General features: G+C 45.7%; 1 protein-coding gene across 3 annotated transcripts; it reads left to right on the forward strand.

The window, feature by feature from the left end:
* Positions 1-219: 219 nt before the first annotated feature.
* INCENP (inner centromere protein) lies at positions 220-18381 on the forward strand. 3 transcript variants are annotated; one of them, XM_050898257.1, is made up of 18 exons: positions 220-350; positions 457-570; positions 1148-1929; positions 3913-3964; positions 4132-4165; positions 6468-6546; positions 7111-7162; positions 7473-7590; positions 7674-7808; positions 10128-10237; positions 10626-10746; positions 11520-11642; positions 12195-12367; positions 12662-12752; positions 14296-14409; positions 15587-15746; positions 16491-16658; positions 17250-18381. In XM_050898257.1, exons 1-18 carry the CDS (start codon positions 220-222, stop codon positions 17294-17296), a joined length of 2604 nt encoding a protein of 867 aa, XP_050754214.1. In that variant the 3' UTR covers positions 17297-18381. The 3 variants fall into 3 exon arrangements, with proteins under 3 accessions (XP_050754214.1, XP_050754215.1, XP_050754216.1); XM_050898258.1 differs by having other exon boundaries at positions 14299-14409; positions 16491-17318; XM_050898259.1 differs by lacking the exon at positions 14296-14409 and having other exon boundaries at positions 16491-17318.
* The last annotated feature ends 4667 nt before the right edge of the window (positions 18382-23048 follow it).

The following is a 23048-nucleotide window of genomic DNA, read 5'->3' on the forward strand; positions in this document are numbered from 1 at the left end:
TTTGAGCGCTCCCCTGTCGCCTCGCAGCCAATGGGGAGGGCGGGCTGGGGGCGGCGCGGCGGCGATAGGCTGGCGCGGCCGTGACGTCAGCGGGGCGGAAGGCGGGCGCTAGGTTTGAATTCCAGGCGGGCGGCGGGGCGGAGGGGCCGGGCCGGGGGCGCGCGCGCGCAGGCGGTTGGGGCAGGGGCGGCTGAGGCGATAATGGCGGCAGCGGCGATGATGGCGGCGGGCCCGGCGCAGCTGCCGGCGGTATGCAACCGGCGGCTGGCGGAGTTCCTGCGGCAGGTGGACGATACCGACTTGGTGTGGCTGGAGGAGATCCGTGAGGAGGCGGCCAGGATGTTCAGCAGGTACCGACACCCCCCCCTCCCGCCCCCGCCGCCCGCACCGGGCCGTTACCGGCCGCTCCCCGCGCTGACCCCCCTCACCCCTCCGCCTCTCCCCTTCCCCTCGCAGCCACTACAGTGACGAGCCGGAGCTGATGCCCAAGACGCCGTCGCAGAAGAACCGGCAGCGGAGGAAGCGCCTTTCCGCCCTGCGGGAGGAGAACCAGGAGCTGGGCAGGAAGAGGTTAGGCCCGCCGGGGCCCTCCCGTGAGGAAGGGCTGGAGGCCGGGAGCCGGGGGGAAGCTGGAACCCGGAAAATGCCGCTGGGGAGGGGACGGGTCGGCGGGAGGTGAAGCAGAGCGGCTTCCCTCAGCGGCTGAGGAGGGGGAGGGAGCCCGTGGGAGGCTGAAAAAACCCCGCCGCGAAGAGAACTCTCCTCCCCGTGGCGTGTCCCGTACGTTCCCGCCTTCACCCGTGTGTTAAAGGCCCAGTGAGGCGCTGCGCTCCGAGCTCGCAGCCCAGCGGCCTGAGCACGTTATGGCACCGCGGTTCTCGCCAACGGCGCCGCCGTCTGTCACTCGGTTCCCTTCGGTATCTCCGTTGCCTCTTCCTCCCCTGACCTCTGCCGCTCTGAAGCGACTACGTACGTTGGTTACTGCCCGCGTTGGCCGCTCTCGGCAGCTCCGTGCGCGTTGAGCTCTTGGAGGGGCTCGTCCCGCGCGTTTTAGCTTTGTTTCTCTGTGCGGTCCCGTTTGTGCACGGAAGGGCTTCGGCCTATTCCTGAATCCAGTTCCAGTCTAATGCCCTGTTTCTATTGTTAGATTATCCAGAAGGAGGAATAGCAGTCTCAAACTGGTACCCTCCACGCGATATTCTCAACGACTCCGAAATAAAGAAAACCTGGAACTAAGCAGGGCTGAGGCCAAAGAAGTCTCTCCACCTCAGCGTGTGACAAGATCCCAGGCTGCAGCATCCACTAAAAGCTCAGAGGTCGTTCCTGAGACCCCTCCTGTCCAGCAAGCAGAAGGGAAGGTTCCCTTAGAAGAAGCTGACATCAGTGATTGCATTAGCGCTGAGCTACACCTCCAGAAGAGCGCATCTAAACCAGCAGAGAAGCTCTCCACGACCATCCTCTTGAGCTCAGATGATGGCTCTCCCAAGGAAAGCAGGGTTGCCAAATCGCCGCCCGTGCCTGCAGCCTCTGAGCTGATGGTCCCCTGTAGCCCCGAGGTAAACGATGCAGGAGAAAGCGAGGCTGCATCGAAGCTGAAGACAGCAAAGGCAGCTAATACTACAGTCATTTTAAGTGAAGAGCCTAGTCTGGAGGAGGTAGATGTCTCTGCTCAGGTACAAGAAGGGTCTGATAAGGAGCCTTCCCAGCGCATAAGGGATAGCCCAGGGACTCCGACAGGCTCTAGGCTGAGCCGTCGCTCAGTGCGCAGAAGTCTGATGGGTAAAACTTCCATGACTCGCCGAACCTCCTTGGCAGAGAAATACTCGCTAGCCAGCAAGAGGGAAAGTATGATCCGCAAATCTATCACCAGGACAATGGTCAAGAGGAAGGCAGCTCGAAAGTCATCCGTGTCCTCCAGTCGCGTGGATGGTAAGTTTGAATGTCGCCAGATGAGTTTGCTTTGCACCTTTCCTGCTCTTTTTGTTGATCTACTGCTTTCTGCTGATGAAGAAAAACAAAGTTATGGGGCTAGTTCTTCAGTTTGGGTGTAGCAGCTGATCTTCCTAGGCTAGACAAGCCGCAATTAAGCGTGGATGTTCTAACTGGCTTTCTGGAGACCTATGTGAATAGAGAACCCCAGGTAACTGTGCTAGGTTGTGGCCTGTGAATCCAGCCTTGTAAATCATCTGGGAGAACAGCCTTAATGTCTCTGAGTTTCTGTGGTGGTAGCTTGCAAAGCTAAGGAGTAACCTGGCGAATGGGGTTTGCTGCTGCTGGTGGCTGCTTGAGAAGGGGTATGGGCTCTCACAAAGGCCTGCGTGTTTTCTGGGAAACGAGGTAGCTATCACAAATTCACCGCTCTAAGCAGAATCTGGCTGCTAGCTCTAGAGCTCCTCTTTTGAGAAGGGAATTTTGAGACTGAACTTTGTAAATTTATTAAAAGTCTTCCAAACTCTTACAGTTTGCAACAGAGGCACGTTTCAGCGAAGGATAAACCGATTTAAATGTTCTTCGGTGCTACTGGAACGCAAGCATTGGATTTGGTGCAGGAGAACACAGTGATGGATATAACCTCACTTTTTTTTCAAGCTGAGGGAAAGAAGTGGCTAGTAAATGATGGACCAGTAAATGGTTCCTGAAATGCAGATGATGCAAGAGAACCTCTCCCACACAATTTGATGTTGAGGAGAGATTGGCTCTTTTGCACAGCATACTTTTTTGTTTGAAGGGAGAACTAATACAGCTGAAATAACGTTACTGTAATGTGTTCATCTGCAGTGTTCTAGCTTTGTGAGATTTGTGCTGTATAAAACTGACTTTTCTTGAAGAGTTATCCTGTTTTTCCTGTAGAAGGATATAGCTGGACAAGCACTCTAGTATTTTTTTCCATACCAATTTAACTGTTCTAGTTGAATGTTTTTCCAGAACCAGAGCACTGCAGTCCCCAGTACAGGATTTTCTATCCTGGTAACAGGGTAGCGTGGAGTGCTGTGTAAGTTTCTAAAGCGCAGTGTTGAGGGCTCCCTTAGTAAAAAATGAAACTGCAGGGAATTCATCTCGTCTGTAACTTTGAAGAGGCACTGAAGTAGCTTTACCCAGTTTAAATGATCAGTCCGTATTGTCCGGGTCTGGATTACCCGGGAGGTTTAAGGAAGGCTTTATTTCTTCGCTCTGTGCTAGTTGACATGACTGTTGTGCCTAGTCAAAATTTCCAGGTGTAAGGAGAGATATTTCAGGCAGCTCCAGTTGAGCTGGTTAATGTCTGAAAGCCCAAAGCACGTTAACTGACTGCAGAGCGTGTCTGCTGTGTCTCTGATGCAGCAGATCTTGCACTGGGAACGTGTACAGCACGTGTGTTTGTGCTTCCTTTGATAACATCTGCGATGGAAGCATGGGAGACTGCACGCTCTGACTAGGCAAAGTCTGCCCTTGTGTACTCCGCCCAGGCTGAAGCTGCATTGCTGCCTTAATTATTAACAACAGTTTCCGGCTGTGCTGGTACTTAAAAGCTGGCTACCATTGAGCCAGCTGGAACGCTTAGCAGGAAGCAGCACTCAGACTGTAAATAACGCTGGTTTTAACTACTGGTAATATCTGGATGTGGCCCTGCAACATGACTCTGAGCCCAAACCTAGTCACTCTTAATGTAAGCTCAGTGAATATCACTTTGAACTCATCTATAATTGAAAACATCTGTTTTCTTACATTAAAATTGCAGGCAGCATTTTCTCTAGTGCTACTTAGGTATATGCAGCTGCCCTTACTTGTAGCGGCACGCCTTTGAACCGCAGGCAGTAACCCAGGAGGCAGAGCAAATGCCTCTGCAACAGCCTTGAGTGAACTTCGCTCCTACAAAGAGTCTTGGCCTGCACCTGTACGTTACAGCTCTGGCATTTTTTTCTTTTCCTGCAGTCTCCAGCTCTGGAGAGGTGCCAGAGGATGAAGAAACAGTTGTCAAAACTGGGTGAGACTACTTTAAGATATTTCTTTATCCTTAATATCCTGCTTGGAGGACTTTTTCACAGTGACATTCTTGGTATAAAAGGCACTGCTTGCAGATAACAAGTGGCTTCCCAGTTTCCTTGATGTTATTAAACACGGCTGCCTTTTTTCTTTATTTTTTTTTTCTAGGCCTCCTCCTGGACCTTGTACCCCCTCCAAGTTGGTAAGATTTGAGCAAAGATTAAAAGCATTTCTGTTTGTGTGGACTTGTGAGCAGCACGTGTTGCATACACCTCTCATTTGTTACTGGGGAATTAGGGAGCTCTGGCCACAGATCGCCGGACTCAGTCAACCTGCCGCATAGACTTGAATAAAGAAGGCATAGAGCACTCGGCTCGCGTACGTGCATGAGCCTATCCGTAGCCTCCCTGGTTCTGATACACAGACTAGAGAAAGTCTGAGATTGTCAAATCTACTTTAATCACAGTGTTCCAAAAACATCATTTGCAAAAGAAAAACTGGTAAGGTTTTATTTGGAAAAGGAGCATGTGTGACCCAAGGCTTATTTTGGGTGTAAGTAGAGGTATTCTGTCAGTATGGTGTTACAATCTCAGATGCTTTCAAAGCCAAGGCTAGCTTTGACTAGAAAATAGCATTCTCTCTGTCATTTTACATAAATATATTTAAATGTAAATGATGGGCTGCTGCACACCAGTGCTGAATACCGACCTTGGTATCGCTGGCATTCAGAGTAGAGTCCCGCTTTCTGGCTCTTACTTCTTAGCCTCTTGTTAGCCGTCAGTTGTATGAAATTTCAGTCCTGAATGTATGCAGATAAATAACCTTCTTGTTCAGGGAAGTTTTTCTCAGTTGGACAGAGTTTGTACACTATTACTATTTCTGTATTTTTAAAGCTTCTTTTGACCTTTTGTTAGTCCTGCAGATTATTCAAAGCTTGTCAGTTCCACAGTAATTTGTAAATATCAGTCAGGTCAAAACATATCCCTCGACAATTCTCACTGCCCTCCTGAGGAAGAAATCCCAGGATTATGTCAGTGTTTTGTCCAGAATAATTTTCAATAAGCAAAGACTGAATTAATGGAGCAGAGCTGTGTGGCCTTAAGCACTTCTGTAAACAAGGATGGGCTTATACATGCTTTTATGGCTGTGCTTGTCAGCAGATCTGCAAAAGTTCAAATAAACTCAGTTTTTCTAGTGTCTCTGAATTTTTAGCTTGCCTGAGTTAAAACTGTAGAAAACCTTAAAGGGAAAATGGGGAGAAGAGAAAAAATGAACAGACTGCTTTGCAGATCTGTGAGTAGAGGACTCATATCTTTTGTTTCTGTACCCTGATGAATTTATAAGTACAGTCTAGTCCATGTAGTATATTTGAGCTGTCCTTGATCCTCATCTTTTATTTCTATACCCCTGCTGTGGGGAGTGGGACCTTGTAGCCTGTCCCGTTCTTAGTCTATGTCACCAGGTTACCTTACCTTATCTATCTTTCCTTCTTTCTATCTATCTGTCTGTCTATCAGCAGTTTTCTCGGCAAACCAAATGTGGTTTGGTTTCTGCCAGAGACTTCCTTTGGGAGCTGTGAGCAGTGTGAAAATGCGGTGACTCAGCAACCTTCTCAAACCAGAAAATATCTTTGTCTACAGGAACACATAAAGACAGAATCTGTATGCATGCTGTTACTTAAAGGTCAGCTTCTTCTCAGGCCTCATCTCAAATTAATTAGATCTATGTCCTTCTGTTGGGCTACAAGATGCTTCCTATACCTAGCCTTAGGGTGAGACCCTACAGAAGCATTTGGGGAGGATAAAGTTTCCATACTTCTTTTTTCTTCTCTTCCCAGCTCCTTTGTGTCTGCCAGCCTACACGCTGGCCAACATGGGTGTGGGGAGCGGAGTTAATGCTTGCATTGCTAGCAGAGTGCAGATTTCAAAAGCCATTGCTGGCTCTCTCACAGGCATATAAAACCATTATCACAACAGAAGTAATTTTGTATCGGTGTAAGTGCAAAGGCAGCAAATAGCAATGCATATCACATTTGTAACAAACAGATAAATCAAGGCAATGAGCTGTTTGTCTTTGCTGTCTCCCTGTTTGTCCATTTATCACTGCTAAGTAAAATGAGCGCTGCCTGGCTCTTTGCCAGAAGTCCAGCAAGCATAAACGGATTTGCATCTTGAAATGCTTTTGTCCTTAATAGTTTATGAGTTTGTTCAGTTTAAGCAGTGCATCCCTCATTGCAGATACTTGTGTTCTGTTAACGTCTGTGCTTCTAGTGATGACATGGCATCAAGGAATTTACCAAGATGGTGTCCCAAGGGACTTTTCACAGCTGGAGGTTAGGACTTCACTCTGGGTACCGGCACCAATACTTTATGTGATGCATGTGGTTTTGCATTCTCTGGTAATATTGCAGACAGTGTCCTTGTCAGAATGACATCACGATTTGAAACAGTAATTGGCTGTTTCTGTGTGAGAATTGTGCTGAAACCCATTTGCTTTTCCTACAGAATCCCCAAAGTCCGCGAATGTCACTTCGCTCTCGAACTGTCAGCAGAAACGAACAGCCGCGGGAGACGAGCAACAACGGTAGCTTCCAGAGGATTTTTGTGGCAGAATTTTAAAAAGTCATCACTTTGCTGGGAGGCTGACTGGGAAGTTTGAAAGATTGGCTAGTTAATTTGAGAGCCCAGTTTGAAAGACTAATCTAATCTTTGACAAGCGAAGGTTTGTTTCAAGAGATTAGCGGTTAGGAAATTCTGTGCTGGAGTTATTTTCCACCCTGGGAAGCGCATGGGAATGGATGCAATGAAGATGGAGGGATGCATGTTCTCCAGGTTATGGGAGGCCTAGTTGAACCCCGTTTCTGAAGCAAGCAGTTGCTCTGTACCTGTGCAGAACACAATAGCGTTGCATTAGTGCGGACTGCATACCACACGTTACTTCAGACAGCTTTGCTTTATTTTGTATTTCTAGGTTTGAATGGCGCTGTGCGGTTGCTTGCTGAAAGCAGGAAAGGTCCTGCTGTGCATAATTCATGGCAGGTTTTTTTGCTATTTAGTGAGCTGCTAAATCTGTTGTCTGCTTTCAAAGCTGTGTTGGAAGGGATTTTTTTTCTGCTAGAACTAACTGTGTAACTATGTTTTCTTTCAGAAAGCAACTTAAATAGGAATGGGGAGACCCAGGAACCACCCCAGAGTGCCAGGTATGTTCTTAGAATCATTCTGGTTGGAAGGTGCCTCTGGAGATCTGTAGTCCAGTTCAAAGCAGGTTCAACGCTGAAACATTGTTAAATGGCTTCAGTGTTTTGTGACTATGAAACTTTCTCTGCCTCTACGAAAAGAGGATTTAATTTGTATCTTCTATCACATTAGAAATTTTTTATTGAATATCGACTTGTGTATACACAGTGAAGTATCTTTTAAGCTAGGATAGTTTTATGGCCTTTTTTTAAACCTGACTTTGAGACAATCAGGAGGATTTGCCACGTATGATGGACTACATTTTTCTCGCAGGAGAAAGCCAAGTTACAAAAGAGCTGTGGATGAACGCTATGACAGTCAGCAAGCAGAAGATGGAGGGCTTTCTCCTCCGAGAAGAAAGACCCCATCCCCTACCTTTCCAGCCAGCAAAGTAAGATCCTTGTAACCCTGAGGTACTTCACCAAGACCTGTTTCTTACGCTCCTGAGGATTATTTTTGGCATTCCTCTCGTAGGTTGTACGTCCTTTCAAAACATTTTTGCACACTGTGCAGAAGAACCAGCTCCTCATGACGCCAAGCTCTGTCGGGAGAAATGGAGTAATAAAATCTTTTATCAGGTACAACACTCCTCTCCAGTCCGATGCCAAGGTAAGATGAGACTCTGTTGTAAGCTAGTACATGATGGTCTGATGAGTGTCTTAAGTTAAAGCACAGACGTGAAAGAAACTTTTCAACCCATATTAAACTAAGAAGTAACTTTAAGCTGTCTGTTTACACTTACAGAAACTAAATAAAATTGTGATTAGTCAGCTTCTTAAAGAGTTCTAATTTGGACTCTAAGCTTTATTACTGTAGCATTCCCCTGTGGCATTAGCAAGTAACAGTTGGGAAGGAAAACTGGGAAATGAAAATCAAAGGGATTTTGAAGACTGCAGTTGAGGTGTATGTATAAGTGAAGTCTGCACATCCAGAATGTCCTTTCTAGGACTTTTCTAATGGGTGAGATCTGAGCAAATGCCTCTTAAATCCAAGCTTCTGATGTTCTGAGGTTTTTCAGGCCTTTGAAGAAGGAAGAAACATGAGGCTGTCCTGAATAGGAGACTGCTGGGTCAGTGAGACAAGTGTGCCAGTGTCCAAATCTAATAGGCATCCGTATTAATGTAGTATAATTGTTGCAACCAGCAAAGACAAGCAACAGACCTTTGCTGTTTGCAGGCAGATGCTTCTACCTATGCGATACCACAGTGAAGTTTACAGCATCACACGGGCAGTGCCTGTACCCCAAACAAAGTAGTTGTTTGGGTGGATGGGATTTGGGAAGATCTGGTTCTAGATTTCCAAAGGGAGTCGGTTTTCCCTGTGTTCTGCTTACACAGGACAGTTTGGTCATAAAATCATGATCATTTAATTACATGGACTGGACTTGCAGTAGGAATACTACCTGCATCACTGACAGGCAGCCCTCACCCTTACCTGATCTGCATTTAGATTTGATATTTAACTCAGAAGAGAAGTCAGTGTTCAAGGAAAAGCAGGTTTCAATCAGTGTGCTGTAGTTCCTATTCCAGAATAGCTCTCTGACAATGTCAGGCAAGTACAAGGGTGTAGCTTCACGGATGCACCTAGGGACATGCTAGAAGCTGGCAGGCCGAGCAGTGATTGCTCATACTTGTAATACCCTACAACTTGCCTGCAAAGTAAGGAAGTTGTAGGGCTTGTTTTCACTTGCAGGAGAGTTGGGGAGGGAGAGGAGGGCATACTGCAGAAACGGGTTTTCCTGCATCTAGCTTGTATCTGGCAACCTAATATCAAACTTCTTTGTATTGCTTAAAGCTGTCATGGTTGCTGCTGTACTCCAGCAGATAAGAGAAGTCTATCGTTAGGAAGTAGTGAAGGATTCAAGCTTCAGTCTCACTGGTGTTCCTGCCGATGTTAGTGTCTGTATTGGCAAAGGAGCTAATATGATGAGAAAAGAGTCTTCTGACTAGTGCATCCTTTGCTGTCAGTTCATTGAATGTTATATTTTAGGTTTCATTCCAGTGCGGGCAGCTTCCCCTCAGGACTTCTTCCGTGTGGGGGCTAAACATAACTAAATAGCACCAGAGAAATAAGATATAATCGTTAGTTTTAAATTAGCCAGTTTGGATACTAATAACACAAATCATTTACAACATGGAGCCCAGCATAAGGTAATCACTTGAATATTTCACTATGCTTATCAATGGGTTTGTACTAAGACCAGGCAGGCCTGTCATAATTAGGCATCTGCAGTATCAAATCTGGCATTAAATTAGTTTATCTTAATCTGTTTGCTGTGACTGTAGTGATGGCTGGAGCTTGCTCTGCTAATTGACAGTATACTGAGGCTGAGTTAGCTGGACTGTTTGGAAAAAATGGGACAAATGCCCTGCATTTCTGTCTAGATGGCATATGGGGCTGACTGTGTGCTTGAAACAAGCTGTAAGCACTCTCTCTAAATGCTGGTGGTTTACCATGAGATAAAGCTTTGTGGGAAGCAAAGACGCCAGTGGGAGCTCTGAGTTGAAGCAAGCAAGGTGTTTCCTAGAGCACCATCTGTCCCCTGCACTCGCTGCAGGAAGTCAATATCATTGCCAAGCATTAGCACTGCTTTTTTGGTTCTTTTTACCAACATAAATCACAGTGCTGTCTGTCTGCAATCTCTGCGGAAGCTGCCTGGACTTCAGGAGCTGATGCTTCTGTTTCAACTTCCCAGCTTCTTCTCTTGCTCTCTAAGATTGACACCACTGCCTTGTTTTCCATCGCATCTGTTCCCAAACATCCATGACCACATCATAGGCTACCTGAGCTCTGTTTCAGGCTTGTTACCATCCTTTGGTTCTGGCTGCAGTTTGCTGGTGTTACCTCTGGGCCCTGACTTAACCTGAGCAAGTAGAGGTAGAAAGAAGCCCTGACAAGTGGGTATAATCACATTTCAATCCACTTCAGGAAAAGGAGAGACAGAAGCTAGAGACTCTGAGGAAAAAGCAAGAAGCTGAGCAGCTGAGAAAACAAAAACTGGAGGAAGAAAAGAAACGGCGACTAGAAGAGGCAAAGCTGTGAGTATATGCTTTCTCCCTTGTCTGGACTGCTCTCTCTGCACCTGTAGGTCCCTATATCTAGGTCGTTTATCTTACAGAGTCCATACATGCAGCAAAAATTCTTGTCTGCTTGCTCTCGCACTGCAAAGACAGTATTTGTTCTAATAGTATCTATCTAGAATGTTAATAAAAAGTTAACTATCCTAGCTGACTGCTGCTTCAGCTTTTCATCTTAAGTCCTCTGTCTCAGATGGAGCTTAAAAATATTGCTAGTGTTTACATGAATGGTGTATTTGGTTCATTGAATTTCATGCTGCCCAAGAGCTGTGTCTGTTGGCCTTGTATTTGAGTTGTAAGGAACTCATCTAGCTGGACTACGATGATGAAGTTGGGCTGTGTGCTATAGGAAGCGTGAGGAGCGCCTGCGCAAAGTGTTGCAAGCTCGGGAACGGGCAGAGCAAATAGAGGAGGAGAGGAAAAGGCGCATTGAACAGAAGATAGCTCTGTTTGATGAGAAGACTGAGAAGGTAAGGCCCAATGTACCTATAGAGTTTATTTGGGAGAATAAATAATCTATTGAGGTAGATGACGCCACATGAGTGTGCCTTCCAGAAAGAGAGGAACTGAGGCTGCTGAAATCTAGAGAATGAACTGGAGAATGGTTGAATAAAGATCTTTCCAGAAACTTGGTGATTCTGAGTGACTGCCTTTCTCTTGGTTACAGCAAATGGCAGATGAAAGCCTTTATTTTCCAGAATTATGAATCTAAATGGGCTTTATTAAGGCTCTTAGTCGGATGGGAGAAGAACTTCAAGTAGATAAAGCCAGCCTAATGGCCCTGAGGCTTTGTCTCCTTGAAGTTGTTCTCCCATCTGACTAATAGATGAAGAGGTGAAAATAAACATACTTCCTCCAGACCCTTTCTTGTATCTGAGACTTTCAAACAATTTGCACATGTGACCAATGCAGTCATTTGTCTGCTTTAATTATCTCCATCTGCTTTTCTTATTTCATGGTTCTGAGAATATATTCTGATGGTTTTTGTGGTATTAGATGTATATATACCAGAATAGGATCAGCTCTTCCTGTGGAGATGTAAAAGAAGATAATTTCCCTGAATATTATCTTTTTAAAATAAAGCCCAGGTCCCATTGGCTCGTGGTGGCAAAAAAGGAAGCTTTTGCTCCATGAGAGGGTGGGAGCTCTGCATCTTTGAGACTTACTGCTATGATATTTCACATGCACAGAGAACTGTCCCATCTGAGACTTAGCTATTCAGCTAGCTGTGTGTGTGTCTTAGGTGCGGGAAGAAAGGTTGGCAGAAGAGAAGATCAAAAAAAAAGCAGCTGCCAGGAAAATGGAAGAAGCAGAGGCCCGGCGCAGGCATGATGAAGAGGCCAGAAAACAAAAAGCACTGCAGCAGGTCTGTGCTGGAGCCCATCCTATCATCCTGCATGCAGTTAGAATGGCCGCAACCTGCCACAGTCTTTGTAAGCAAGGAATCCAGCGGGAGTACTAACACGAACCAACTGAGTGAAAATTAGTGTAGCGGAGAGGCTTTGTCCTTAAAGCTCTCTGCAGCATTGTGCTTCCTGCTTTCTCTTGCAACATGTCGTTAGTGGTGGTTGTGAGCCACATTTCTTCCGCAGGTCTGGACAGATTCTTACTAAAGACCTTAATTTGTGGATCGACAAGTATTAAAATCTCTCAGTTAAACCTGTCTCTCAGAGATCCAGAGCATGGTGGCCATTAGGCCCTTTGGGGTACATTGTGGGCAGGGAAAGGCCAGCACTGAAATAGCAGGAGAGATGATGCACCTACCTTGAAAGCCCTGGGACTTTAGCCCTGGGTTGTTTCCCTCCTGTGTAGTGATAGGTGCTAGAGACTTGGGTCAAATAAGGTGTTCCTGCTCCTTTATTCTGGAGCCTGTTCCTGTACAATGTAAGGTGAGTAATTGCCTTGTTGGGCTTACCAGGAGGAGGAGGAACGTCGGCACAAAGAGCTAATGCAGAAGAGGAAGGAAGAAGAGCAGGAACGTGCCAGGAAGATTGCTGAGCAGAGACAGGCAGAACAGCAGAGAGAGAAACAGCTGGCTGCAGAGAGAGAGCTGGAGAGGAAGAAGGAACAGGAGAGGATCCAGGCAGAAAAGTAAGACAATATCCATTTACGTACTGAATTCTGTGCTGGGACTTTGAAAAGAAGCAGAAACAGAGGGCTCTAGTGGAAGGCTCAAGCAGTGAAGAGCTACCTTGTGCTGTCAGCACAACTCTGGACCATCATGGGTGCTGAGCTGCCAAGAAGAAATTCTGGGCTCAATGATGTAGGAAGTATGGTGGGGAGCGCCCTGAGAAGCTGTGAGAAAGAGGGGTTTGCAGCAGGCACTGGATGGGAGGGTACCCCTGCGTAGTTTTGAGAGTAATGGTCTGTTGCTTTGGTTCTCAGGCTACGTGAACAGCAGGAGAAGGCTGCTCGCCTGCAGAAGGAAGTGTTGGCTGCTCAAGAACAGCTCCACAAGGAGACGGAGAAGAAAGAAGTAAGTACTCGCTTGTAGATGGGTAGAGCCACATGGATCTGACTTCAGTAGCCGTTACTGTTAGGAGCAGCTGAGCTGTGAAGCCATCAAGAACCCTGATGAGTGAGTTGTTGCACTTCTGAACTTGAGCCAACCAAAGGTGCTTTTACCCAGAGTCGGTCCTCTGTCCGTTTCAGAAGGTATGCTTGCTCTCTTGCGATGGCAGCAGCGCAAGAAGGAGGGACAGCTAACACACGTGTTGAAGTGAAGTTTTCGGCTTTTCCCCCTTTCTGTGCCCAGGTGTATCTGTACCTCTCTTGATATCAAACAATAATTAATCCCAGACTTTTCAGAAGCAACATCTCAATTTTACATTTGTGCCACCTTCAGCAGAACCACAAGTACAGACTGTAGACCTTGTCAGGTTATTTTCTGCAACGGTCATGCCAGCATAGATTAACTCAGCAGGCATTTTTGCTTGTGGTGTTGAAGAGGGAACTTTTGATGCCTTGGCAGTCCATGCTATTTGAATAAAGCAACTGCAGCTGGATAGGCTCGGGTTTTTGCTTAACTCGCAGCATGTATTTTCACCGGAGCAGAGATAAAGCCCACAGGTGTTGTTCAGGTAGCTTTTGGAATGTCCCTTCTGAAGGATTTGTGCACGGTAATTGCTAGGAATTGGTAGCAAACCCTTTGCTATTTGGACTGCTGCTTTTTGGTTTATATAAGATCTGGGAGAACTTGCACTTTCAAGATGATTTGTGAGAAAGAACAGAAGGTTGGAATAGTTGGTTGGAAATTGTCCAACATTTGCCTGAAATCCTTGTCACTCCACGTAGCAGAGCTGTGGTATTAGCACACTGACAGCAGTTGTCCAGCTGCCTTCAGGGAGCCGAATTCCTTGGTGGGGATCCCTGCGTGCCCAGCAAGCCCCTCACTCTCGGTTAGCTTCATGAAGTTGACAGGCAGCTGGTGGTAGACCTCTGTACAACTTGTCCTGCTGTCAAGGCTGGGTGGGATTTATTTCACTTGATTTTAGATGACTGCTGTTTGAGTTAGCCACCTCTTGGTTTCCTTTAGATTCAGTAGAAAAAACTAAGCATCCATAGGGTGAGACTCTTTTGACCTGTTTGGGATGGCTACTGTACAATGGGATGACTTGACCTCTAAAAATACTGTTTATTAGTCTAAAAAGAGGCTAAGATCAGTAGCATAGACTTTTCCATTTGCAGATGATCAGCTGATGTTTCTATCCTGAAGATAAAGTCAGTAGTGAGTTTTTCAAAGCATGAGGTCATTGCATTATCAGAGGAAGGCAACTAATGCTCTTAAATGGGAAGGTCAGTTTGTTTGTGCCACTTTGTGAGGAAAGCTCAAACTGTTGCATTGCATTTGTTCACTGTCTGCACTGTGTTCAAAGTGCTCCTTAGCATCACAAGCAACAAAGACTTGCAATTAGATGCTTAGATATTTTTTTTGCGTATTAAAAAAAAAAAATGGATCCCTGGATTAACAGCGTAGCTTAGTTCATGAGATTAATTCATTTGTGATGTCGGCTTGCCAGCAGGAGGAGCAGAGGCTAGCAGAGCTGAAGAGGCAGGAACAAGAACAGAAGAAACTGCCAGAGGAACAAAAGGCTAAAGATATAGCCCAAACACAGCACCTAGAAAACAAAGAGGTAATTCTGCTCTCTCTGGTGAAATTTCTTTAAGGGATGACATCAGAGAACTTTGATTCCAGCACTGACATGCTGTTACAATGGGCAGTTTTACCCTCTGCTTTTTATATTCCCTTTCAATAATGAAGGGATTCTGTAAACTTTCTTCCTGGTTATCTGAGGTTGACTGCTGGTGGCCTTGAGTATTTAAATGACTTTTGGGGAGTGAAAAGGAGGGAAGGGAAGCAGCAAGTATTTGCCAGGGTTTTCTTGTTGTCAGGATAAGGCAGTGGCTGTTAAAGTTGCCTTGCCTTTCTAAGCTCCTCCTCTTCGAATACTGGATGAACCTCACAGGCAGAAGAGATGCTGAAATAGAGTTATTTAAGTTCGAAGCTGGATGGCAGCAGAGTCTGTGGAATAGTACTGCATTTGGGCCTCACTACTGCTGGAACTTGAGAAAAACCTGCAGGTGAATGTGCGTGTCTTGAACGTTGAAAACAAATATATGGATCTTTATCTCCTTGCAAAGCTATATGTTTTAATCTTTAAATGCAAAACCAGTGAAACATGAGTTAATGTTAATGGACACAAAGCCACGAAGACAGCCTCTTATGGGGAAGAAAAACTGTTTCCAACTCTCTAGAGATATGTTTCATGGTTGGTGAAATTTGTAGGTTTAGGTTTTTCGTCATCACTTGCATTTCCCAGTCATGCTGTTCCCATAAAAATTACAATACAGTTTGTCCTGACCTGTTATGTGCATATTCTCTACATGGTAATAGTCAGTTTAATATTATTAAACAAGCCCAGAAGTTTGGCTGCAGAGTATTTAAAGCACATTACTCAGCTCCAGGTTTGAGGATGTAACAACTCCATTTAAGCCTTGCTTGAATTGAATGGAACTGCTGTGTGTATATTAGATGCATCTATTGCTGGTTTTGTTCATGTCATATGTAGCCAATTAAGCGGCCTAATTAAACAGGAGAAGGCAATACAAAGTCATAATTGGGTCAAAACTTTAGAACTTGTGTCAAGTTCTTGGGTCAATACTTCAGAACTGCCAAACTTCAGGTTTTGCAATTATGCGATAAAGCAAGAGGTGGAATACTGAGGTATTCTAGTCGACAAGTGTCTCACTGCAACTCGGAAGCGTAGCAGAGCTATTGCATCTAACGCCTGTGCAATATTTATCTTCTAGAATTCACCTGCCTGCAATTCATACCAGATGACTCCACAAGCCCAGAAAGATCCAAAGCCCCCCACAATAAATCCAAACAACTATGGCATGGATCTGAACAGCGATGACTCTACTGATGACGAAAGCCAGCCTCGCAAGCCCATCCCTGCCTGGGCCACTGGTACGTGTTAGCAGGTTGATAGCTGTCCTGAGATCCCCCAACAAACCCTACTGCAGCTTTGCTCTGACGGATAGTAAGACCTGGTGTAAGATTTTGCCCAGTTCCTCCTACTTGCACACTGTAGTTAAAAGTACTGATCTCCAGCAGCATGACTGGAGTGCCAAGTCACAGGCTCCTCTACCACTTGGGGGTCATCTTGCGACAATGCTGGGGAAAAAATACTCTTTTAAACTGCTTTAACAGAGCTGCTAGTGTCATTTTGCCAGTGTGAAAGGAAAAATTATGAACTAGTGCTCTGGCCTTGAGCCTGCTTGACATTGATTTGGCTTTAAAAAGCGAAGTAATGCCAGAAGTCATGGACCAGGTTTCAGACCGGCTGCTGTTCTGGTTATTAAATACTCAGTTCCATGATTTCATATTCCGCCTACCCAAGGGAGCTAAGAAGTTGCAGGGAAACTAATGGTATCTGCAGGAAGAAAAGCTGAGAAACCTTGCCTCTTGCAAACTTATTCTGGTTCCTGGACAGAATTCAGTACACGCAATTTTCACCCTCCAAGTGATCTATGGTGAATCTTTAGGCTTAAACAGGGTGCTTTAAAACATCAAATACTGCAGGATTTCTCCCATTTGCAATCTCAGTGTGATTAGAGATGAGGAGAGCAGGGGACGCATCACATACAAACAGCCTACACAGCAATTTCAATTAAAAAAAATTAATGAAAATTTAATCTTTTGTTTCTCCAGGGAATCAGCTTAGCCAAGCTGTCATCCGCCAGTACTACAACCCTCCCAATGTCGATGCACTCTTTGGGGTGATCGCAAGCCCCAAGCTGGAGGACATCTTTTACAAAAGCAAACCGCGCTACTTCAAGCGCACAAGCTCTGCTGTGTGGAATTCCCCGCCATTTCCAGGTGCCAAATCAGTTCTAGGTCTGCCGTACAGCCTGAAAAAGTACTGAGGTGGGCAGTGGCTGTTTCTTGTGGAGCAGTGGGTATGCATTTCTGTCTCTCTAGGTGAGAACAGAGTTACTGTTCAGTATCTGTAAATCTTTAGGTATTAGCATTGAATAAATGTCAGCTCTTACTGGGCCTCTTGCATTTTCTGTTTTCAGGGCTTATCTTCTCACTGTTAGGCAAAACAGCAAGCTTTTGGGAGATATTGCCTCGGAAAGATGCATCTCCTTTTACCCTTAGCTTTAAGCTGGCAAAGGTTTAGACCTTTAGGTCATGAGAGTGCATCACCTAAAGCTGTATGATCCTCCCCTCGTCAGCCAAGCAGGCCTGGTAGTAGCTGCAAGCAGCAGACCAAAGTTGTGTGTCTGTACTGTCCCTGCCCACCCCGTGGCTGAAGCCAGAGTACTTGTACAGCTAAGGACCACTGCGCACATCTCGGGTAAAATCCAAATGGGCACTGCTGATGTTCTCCAGAAGCAAGATATTAGCAGGTGTGGTCTTCATCGTCTCCTGCAAATGGCAAATTTATTTTGTTGTTCTGTTTTTCAGCAATACGCTTTATGCCAACACCAAGTGCAATTATGTGCGTAAGCTAGATTGATACTGATGTTACTACAGCTCGGGCTGAAATACCCTGAGGATTTTATTGACCTTTCTTCAAGTTGTTGGAGAGAGACGTGACCCTCAGTGTAATCACGTCTCCAGGAATACCCAGAGTAGCGTAAGCAGGCTTTGTTGTTCTCGGCTTCGTTAAGAGAAATTGTACAAAGGTTCTGATAGAATTTTGTTTCTCTGATTTAAATTCCATGTCTGTGGCATAGGTTGGATTGAAAGAATGAGTTTAACCTTAATCCCTACCTTTCTCTTTTCTCCCCTTGGCTGTTTCATTTGTTCAGCATCAAAGCTGGTTTTATTTCTAGGCCTGTTTTGCACTTCATGCTCAATAAGACAGTGTCAAATGGACTGATATCAAAACGATTTCCTCTTAACAGCAAAATATCAGCTCAGAATTCCAGTTCCAAGAGCACTTGGTGTTTTAGTCATTCTTTCTACACCTAAACTTGCAAATGGCACAGACACTCATGTTTTCTCTGTAACAAGCTCCTGTATAGAGAGAGTAGAGGTTTCAGTAGAACAGTACTTACTGCAAGATTTTAAGGGAAACACATTAGTTTCTGTAGGTTGTTGTGGAAGTCTGTCTTCTGCAAATTAGGCAACCTATACGGTTCTTACCTCAGATTAATCTTTTTCTTGTGGCTTGATTTGTTTTAAAGATGGGTGAGTGTTCACGGCTGCAATTTCAGTAAGCAAAAGACTGAAGAACACCGTTTGTGTACATACAAGTAGGTCCTTTAAACAAAAACACTGTACGGAGATTATACAACGTGTAAGGAGACTTCTGCCTTTCCTTGTGCATATAGTTAATGAACTGTTTGCAAGCAAATGTCTTTAAAATGATGTGGGGTTTTATATTTAAATACACCAACTGCCAGATGCTATGCTATTGATCAGTGTTTATATCTGCGAGATCATTGTACTTTGATAGATGCTCTGTAGATTGAGTTTTGTATCTTAGAATGAACATAACCTTTTTGTAAGAAAGCTTGCTGAAATGGCAAAAACTTTGAAGTTGAATGCTATTTGAATGTCTGACAGTTTGATAAAAGTGAGTTAAATCATCTCTGGGCTTCTCTTCTGGACTCATCATAGCATTTTATTAGAAAAATCTACAGTATTTTGGAATCTGTCCTTGTGGGTTGCTTTTTGCGCTGTTTCCTTAAGATAGGAATGTTCTGTCTAGGAAGAACTTCATAACTCCTGCTCCAGTGGAAAATATTTGTGCTTTGGTAACCCTGCAGAATTTGCTGACTAGTTTTACTTTCTTTTGTTTCTGGAAATTGGAAGAGGGACAGTTTGGCACGATGATATATTCCCAGAAATCTTTGCGAAGGAATACACGACTTGAATTCATCTCGAACTAACCTACATCCCTGTAATTCACTACTTGTATAACTTTAGAAAATATTCGGAATTGCTACCACCAGATGGAGCAAGAACTTCAGTCACAGTACACAACTGGAGCACTGGTATTTAAAAACACACAAACAAAAAGAGACAAGTAGAAATCCCAGGAAATGACAACCTCAAGATTTTAAGAAAGATCTTTTCACTCTTGATTTCAGGTATTTCTCTTAATTTTTGTTCCTGCTTGCCCAGGCAGCCTTTCCTGGGCTCGCAGCGCATGTGCTTTCTGGTACAGTCTGACCCTCGGTCTGTGCCTGACCCTGAGCTGGGCCTCGCTCCAGGTACCGCTCTAGATGAGTGTCCTGTCTGTGGGCTGAATTTCAGTAAATATTGCGCAGGCGGATTTTAGAAGCTGCTCCTGGGTGAAGACAGTCTAAACCATAAAACTCCAGTTATTTCCCTGTTGTCCAAGACAGATTTCTGGTTGCATGCAGAGATTATTCCGCCTCCTGGCTCTGAATCAGCTCTTGTATGCTGTTGCCTGTTCTGACTTAGAGAAAAGTTTGATAAAAGCCTAGGTGACAATGGCAAGATCCACCTAACCTGTCCCTGCAGCTAGTGCCCAGCAGGTACCTAGAAAAATATAACAGGGCAAGCATAAAGCAGTATTTCCCAAGTGAGTGAACTTGGCCATCGGTGACTTGCAACACTTCATTCCATTGGGGGGAAAACAAATAATCTGATATATATTGTCTTTTCTAGACCAATACAGTTTCCCTGGAGTCACAGAAAATATCTGGAGCCAAATGATACCAAAGAGAAAAATGGGATTGCTACCACGTGGTAAACGTGTGATCCTTTAAAGTTAGTTCAGGTCTCAAACCTAAAACGGCTCCAAGAAAGAACAAGTAAAAGCAGAGATGTTTCTTGATGAGAATATTAAAGGGCATGTCGTGCCTGGCTTTGGCTCGGTGAACAAAACACCCTCCTGTACCTGAGGCTTTCCAGACACCACGTGCGCAGATGACCTCCATTCTCACAGGTACCTGTGGGCAGGGAACTAGCAGTAATATCGCTGTGGTGCCTTTTCCAGCATGCCGGTTATCAGAGCACGGACTGGGAAGACAGCAGAGCTTTGCAGGTCTGTGCGAATCCGGGGCCTCCGAGGACACACCGAGTGGGTGCCAATAAATCAGTCTGGCTATAACAACCTGGCTGGCTTTAGGTTGCTCATCTACAGGTCTGGGAAGCAACAGCCCTCGCTGAACAGCCTTCTCTGAGCCGCTCTTGACAAAAAGCGCTCTCTGGTCAGCCCTCGGGCTCCGGGGCCGTGGGTCACGTCTGCAGAGGATGCACGGAAGGGGTAGCACCGGCAGGGTGGATGGTACCCTCCTTCACAGAACTGAGGGACAGGCGCCGGGTTTTATGACAGTCTGTCCTCACCCGAGACCTCCTAGGGTCTAAGGAATGTAAATGCCCTTGGGATACGAGAATCTTTTCCAGTACCTACCAGTTTATTGCAAGTTACTGACAAGTCCAAAAAAACTCAAAGCGGGTGGTGGGGTGGTTAATATTGTCTCTTTAACCTTGATGAGTGTTAGATACCTTGTGAAAAAGGAACACTGGGAATTCAAACAGCCAAACAAAAGGTTGAGAGGGCAGATTCTTGGCCAAGAGAAAAGCCATTTCCAGTCGTCAAGGACCACTTAAGCTTAGTAACAATGGTAAAATCTATAACTCTGATTTTTGCCATCAGATATTACTTGCAAAGGTGAGACAGATTCTGGCCTCAAAGCAAACGCTCATTGTATTTCTTCTGAGCCATTTAACTCTTATTTTATACCACTGATCTCAACAAAATTACCTGAGATTTTGCTTCTGTCAGATGCTTCAGACTCATCCTTGAAGGTAAGCAGAGTGGGATGACATCTTGCAAACTTCAGCAGGTATGTAGAAAAAGCAGCCAGCCCCTCTGACCTAAGCTGTTGTGGTTCAGCTTTGTTTAGAACAACTTAAAAAAAAAAAAAGACAGGGACTTTTCTTACCAAGTCTTCTCAGCAGCGCATGATCAGGATTAGGAAGGTGAACCAGGGCCTCTCGGCGCATCCTCAGGATCACTGACATTTCAAAGCATTTCTTTCAGGTTTGTTTTCAGGTGGGATCCCAATCCTATTTGGGTTCAGAGGTGCTGAAAATCTAGCAAGAAAAGCTAGTTTCAAGTAGATAGAACTCCTAAAAATCACTTCTAAGCATGCATGAGAGCTTGGCATCCCAGCCAAAGCCTTACTGAGGCTCGCTTCCCGTCGCCTCTGCCCGTTTACACTTATGACTTACTCTGCATTCCCATCGCTCTATTAAACATCTGAGTGTCCTTTATCCTTTGAATTAAATCTAGCACACGTGGCTGTTCTGCAGCTGGAGGACAGCAACCGTGTTCTTTGTGGCTAATGCCTTTCTCGGCCCTTCCTCAGAGGATACGGCTGTGTCCAGGGAGAACAGCCCTGTCCGAGGTAGCCTGCTCCGTGCTCAGCACTAGAGCGGCCGCTGGCAGCCGAACAAACGTGAAAAGATTGCCGTTGTAACTGGAAACAGGCCAAGAGCGGGAAGGTTTGAAGAAAATGGAGCCGCACTGGAAGCTGTCTGGGCGTAGAACTGAGGCGAAGCACGCAGACCACAAGAAGAGGGAGCGTTGCCGCAGGGCTGGTTCAGGGGCTGCGTCCCTCGGGGTCGGCAGAGATTTGGGGAGAGGACTCTCCACGAAGACCTGAATGCCCCCGTCATCTCCCCCCGCCGAAACGATGGTGGGAAGAAACCGCATGCCCTGGTGAAATCAGCTTCTCTAATTTCTGCTTGTAACTTTCCGCTTCCAAGTGCCAAGAGTTCTGTCCCCACCTCACCTGCCCCTGCCTTTGAGCCCAGGTGCCTGCCTGGCCTCCAAGGCACTTGTTTGCACTGCGCAAAACACCGACTCCTGGAACAACAAACAAACGAACAATCCCCCTGGGGCAGGTCAAGCCAAATTCTGCTGCTTCTTGCCTTGAGAACACCGTGTTTATTAAGCCTTTTTCTGTGCGCCTTCAGCCTAAAGCGCTCCCTAGTAAGGCGGTTGTAGGTCTTTGCTTATGTCCTGTAGCAAGGTTAAGCTATGAGTTCCCATGGAGGGATGCGGCTTCGGAGTTACCCTCTAGATGCAGCCTCAAACCCACAACTAACGTCGTTCGCTGTAGCTACGCCCTGCCTTGTACCCCGGGCTAGCGTTTCGCAGCTGGTGAGCTGTGGATGGTGAGTAGCCTGCAGGGTACCAGAAAATGGCAGGCGAAATGGTTGCAAAAGAGTAAAAGTTGCATGCACCTGGAAACAAAATCAGAAATAAAAGGAAAACAAAAAAAAATTAAGTTTAGCCTAATGTTTGTTTGGTACAAAGTGAGAACCATGTGGGCAACGCTGCCAGAAATACTCCTTGGGGCTGGGGGAGAAGGAGCGGTACGTACATGTGTGCTTTCCCCTCCCAGATAGGCTAGATGGTTCCGGAACCAGAGAAACTGTGGAAATAGTGCATGAGGCTTGGCTTTGCTCAGACTGGCCTCGCTGTCATGGAAATACACCCCTTACCTGGCTAAGCTTGGAGCCGTGCCCCTCTCCTGACCTCTTCAATGCTGTCACTGAAACACAACAGCTTTATTTCCAGGGTCCCTTCCGCAAAGTAGAAGCAGGAAGGATTCCTAGAATGAAAACAAACGCCCAGTGATTCCAGAGGGTCTGGCACTGCATTTTCTGCAAGCCGTGCTGCTGGCTCAGCCCCGAGGTGGGAGAGTGCTGCAGAAATTGGGACTTGCCCAGCGACCTGACACAAGTGCTCCTGCTGGTCTTTGCCCTGGCACCCTGAAGACGAGAAAGGAAAACCCACAAAGAGGAGCTGCAGAAGTCACTGTGCACAAGCAAACTCACTTCTGTACTGATCTGTTCTAAGACAAGCCAATTGTTAAATCTTTCAATGTTTGGATTATAAATGAGAATTAAGCGGTTAAGATTTTTATCTGTGTGCTTTCTAGATTATCCAACCTGCACCAGCCAAGAGACACAACCCAACAAAGTACCATTCATCACCTACTTTCACAAACCGCAGTGTTTTCAACAGCAAATTTGTTAAAACTTACCTGTGTCTTAACACTAGGAACACAAGAAAATAACTCTCTCAGTGGCATCCAGCCATAATCCTTTCATGCCGCCCTCTCTTTCTACCAGACACAGAAGGAAAGCCATTACTAAACTCTCCAAGTCGTCCCCGATTCAGAAACGAGATCTGGCTTCTCCGTGGACAGGCTCCTGCGTGCTCAGCATTGGCACCACCTGCAAATGGATGCAGTGGAGTTGGAATGACCG

The sequence above is a fragment of the Gymnogyps californianus genome, chromosome 5, assembly GCF_018139145.2.
Source record: "Gymnogyps californianus isolate 813 chromosome 5, ASM1813914v2, whole genome shotgun sequence".
Lineage (NCBI taxonomy): Eukaryota > Metazoa > Chordata > Aves > Accipitriformes > Cathartidae > Gymnogyps > Gymnogyps californianus.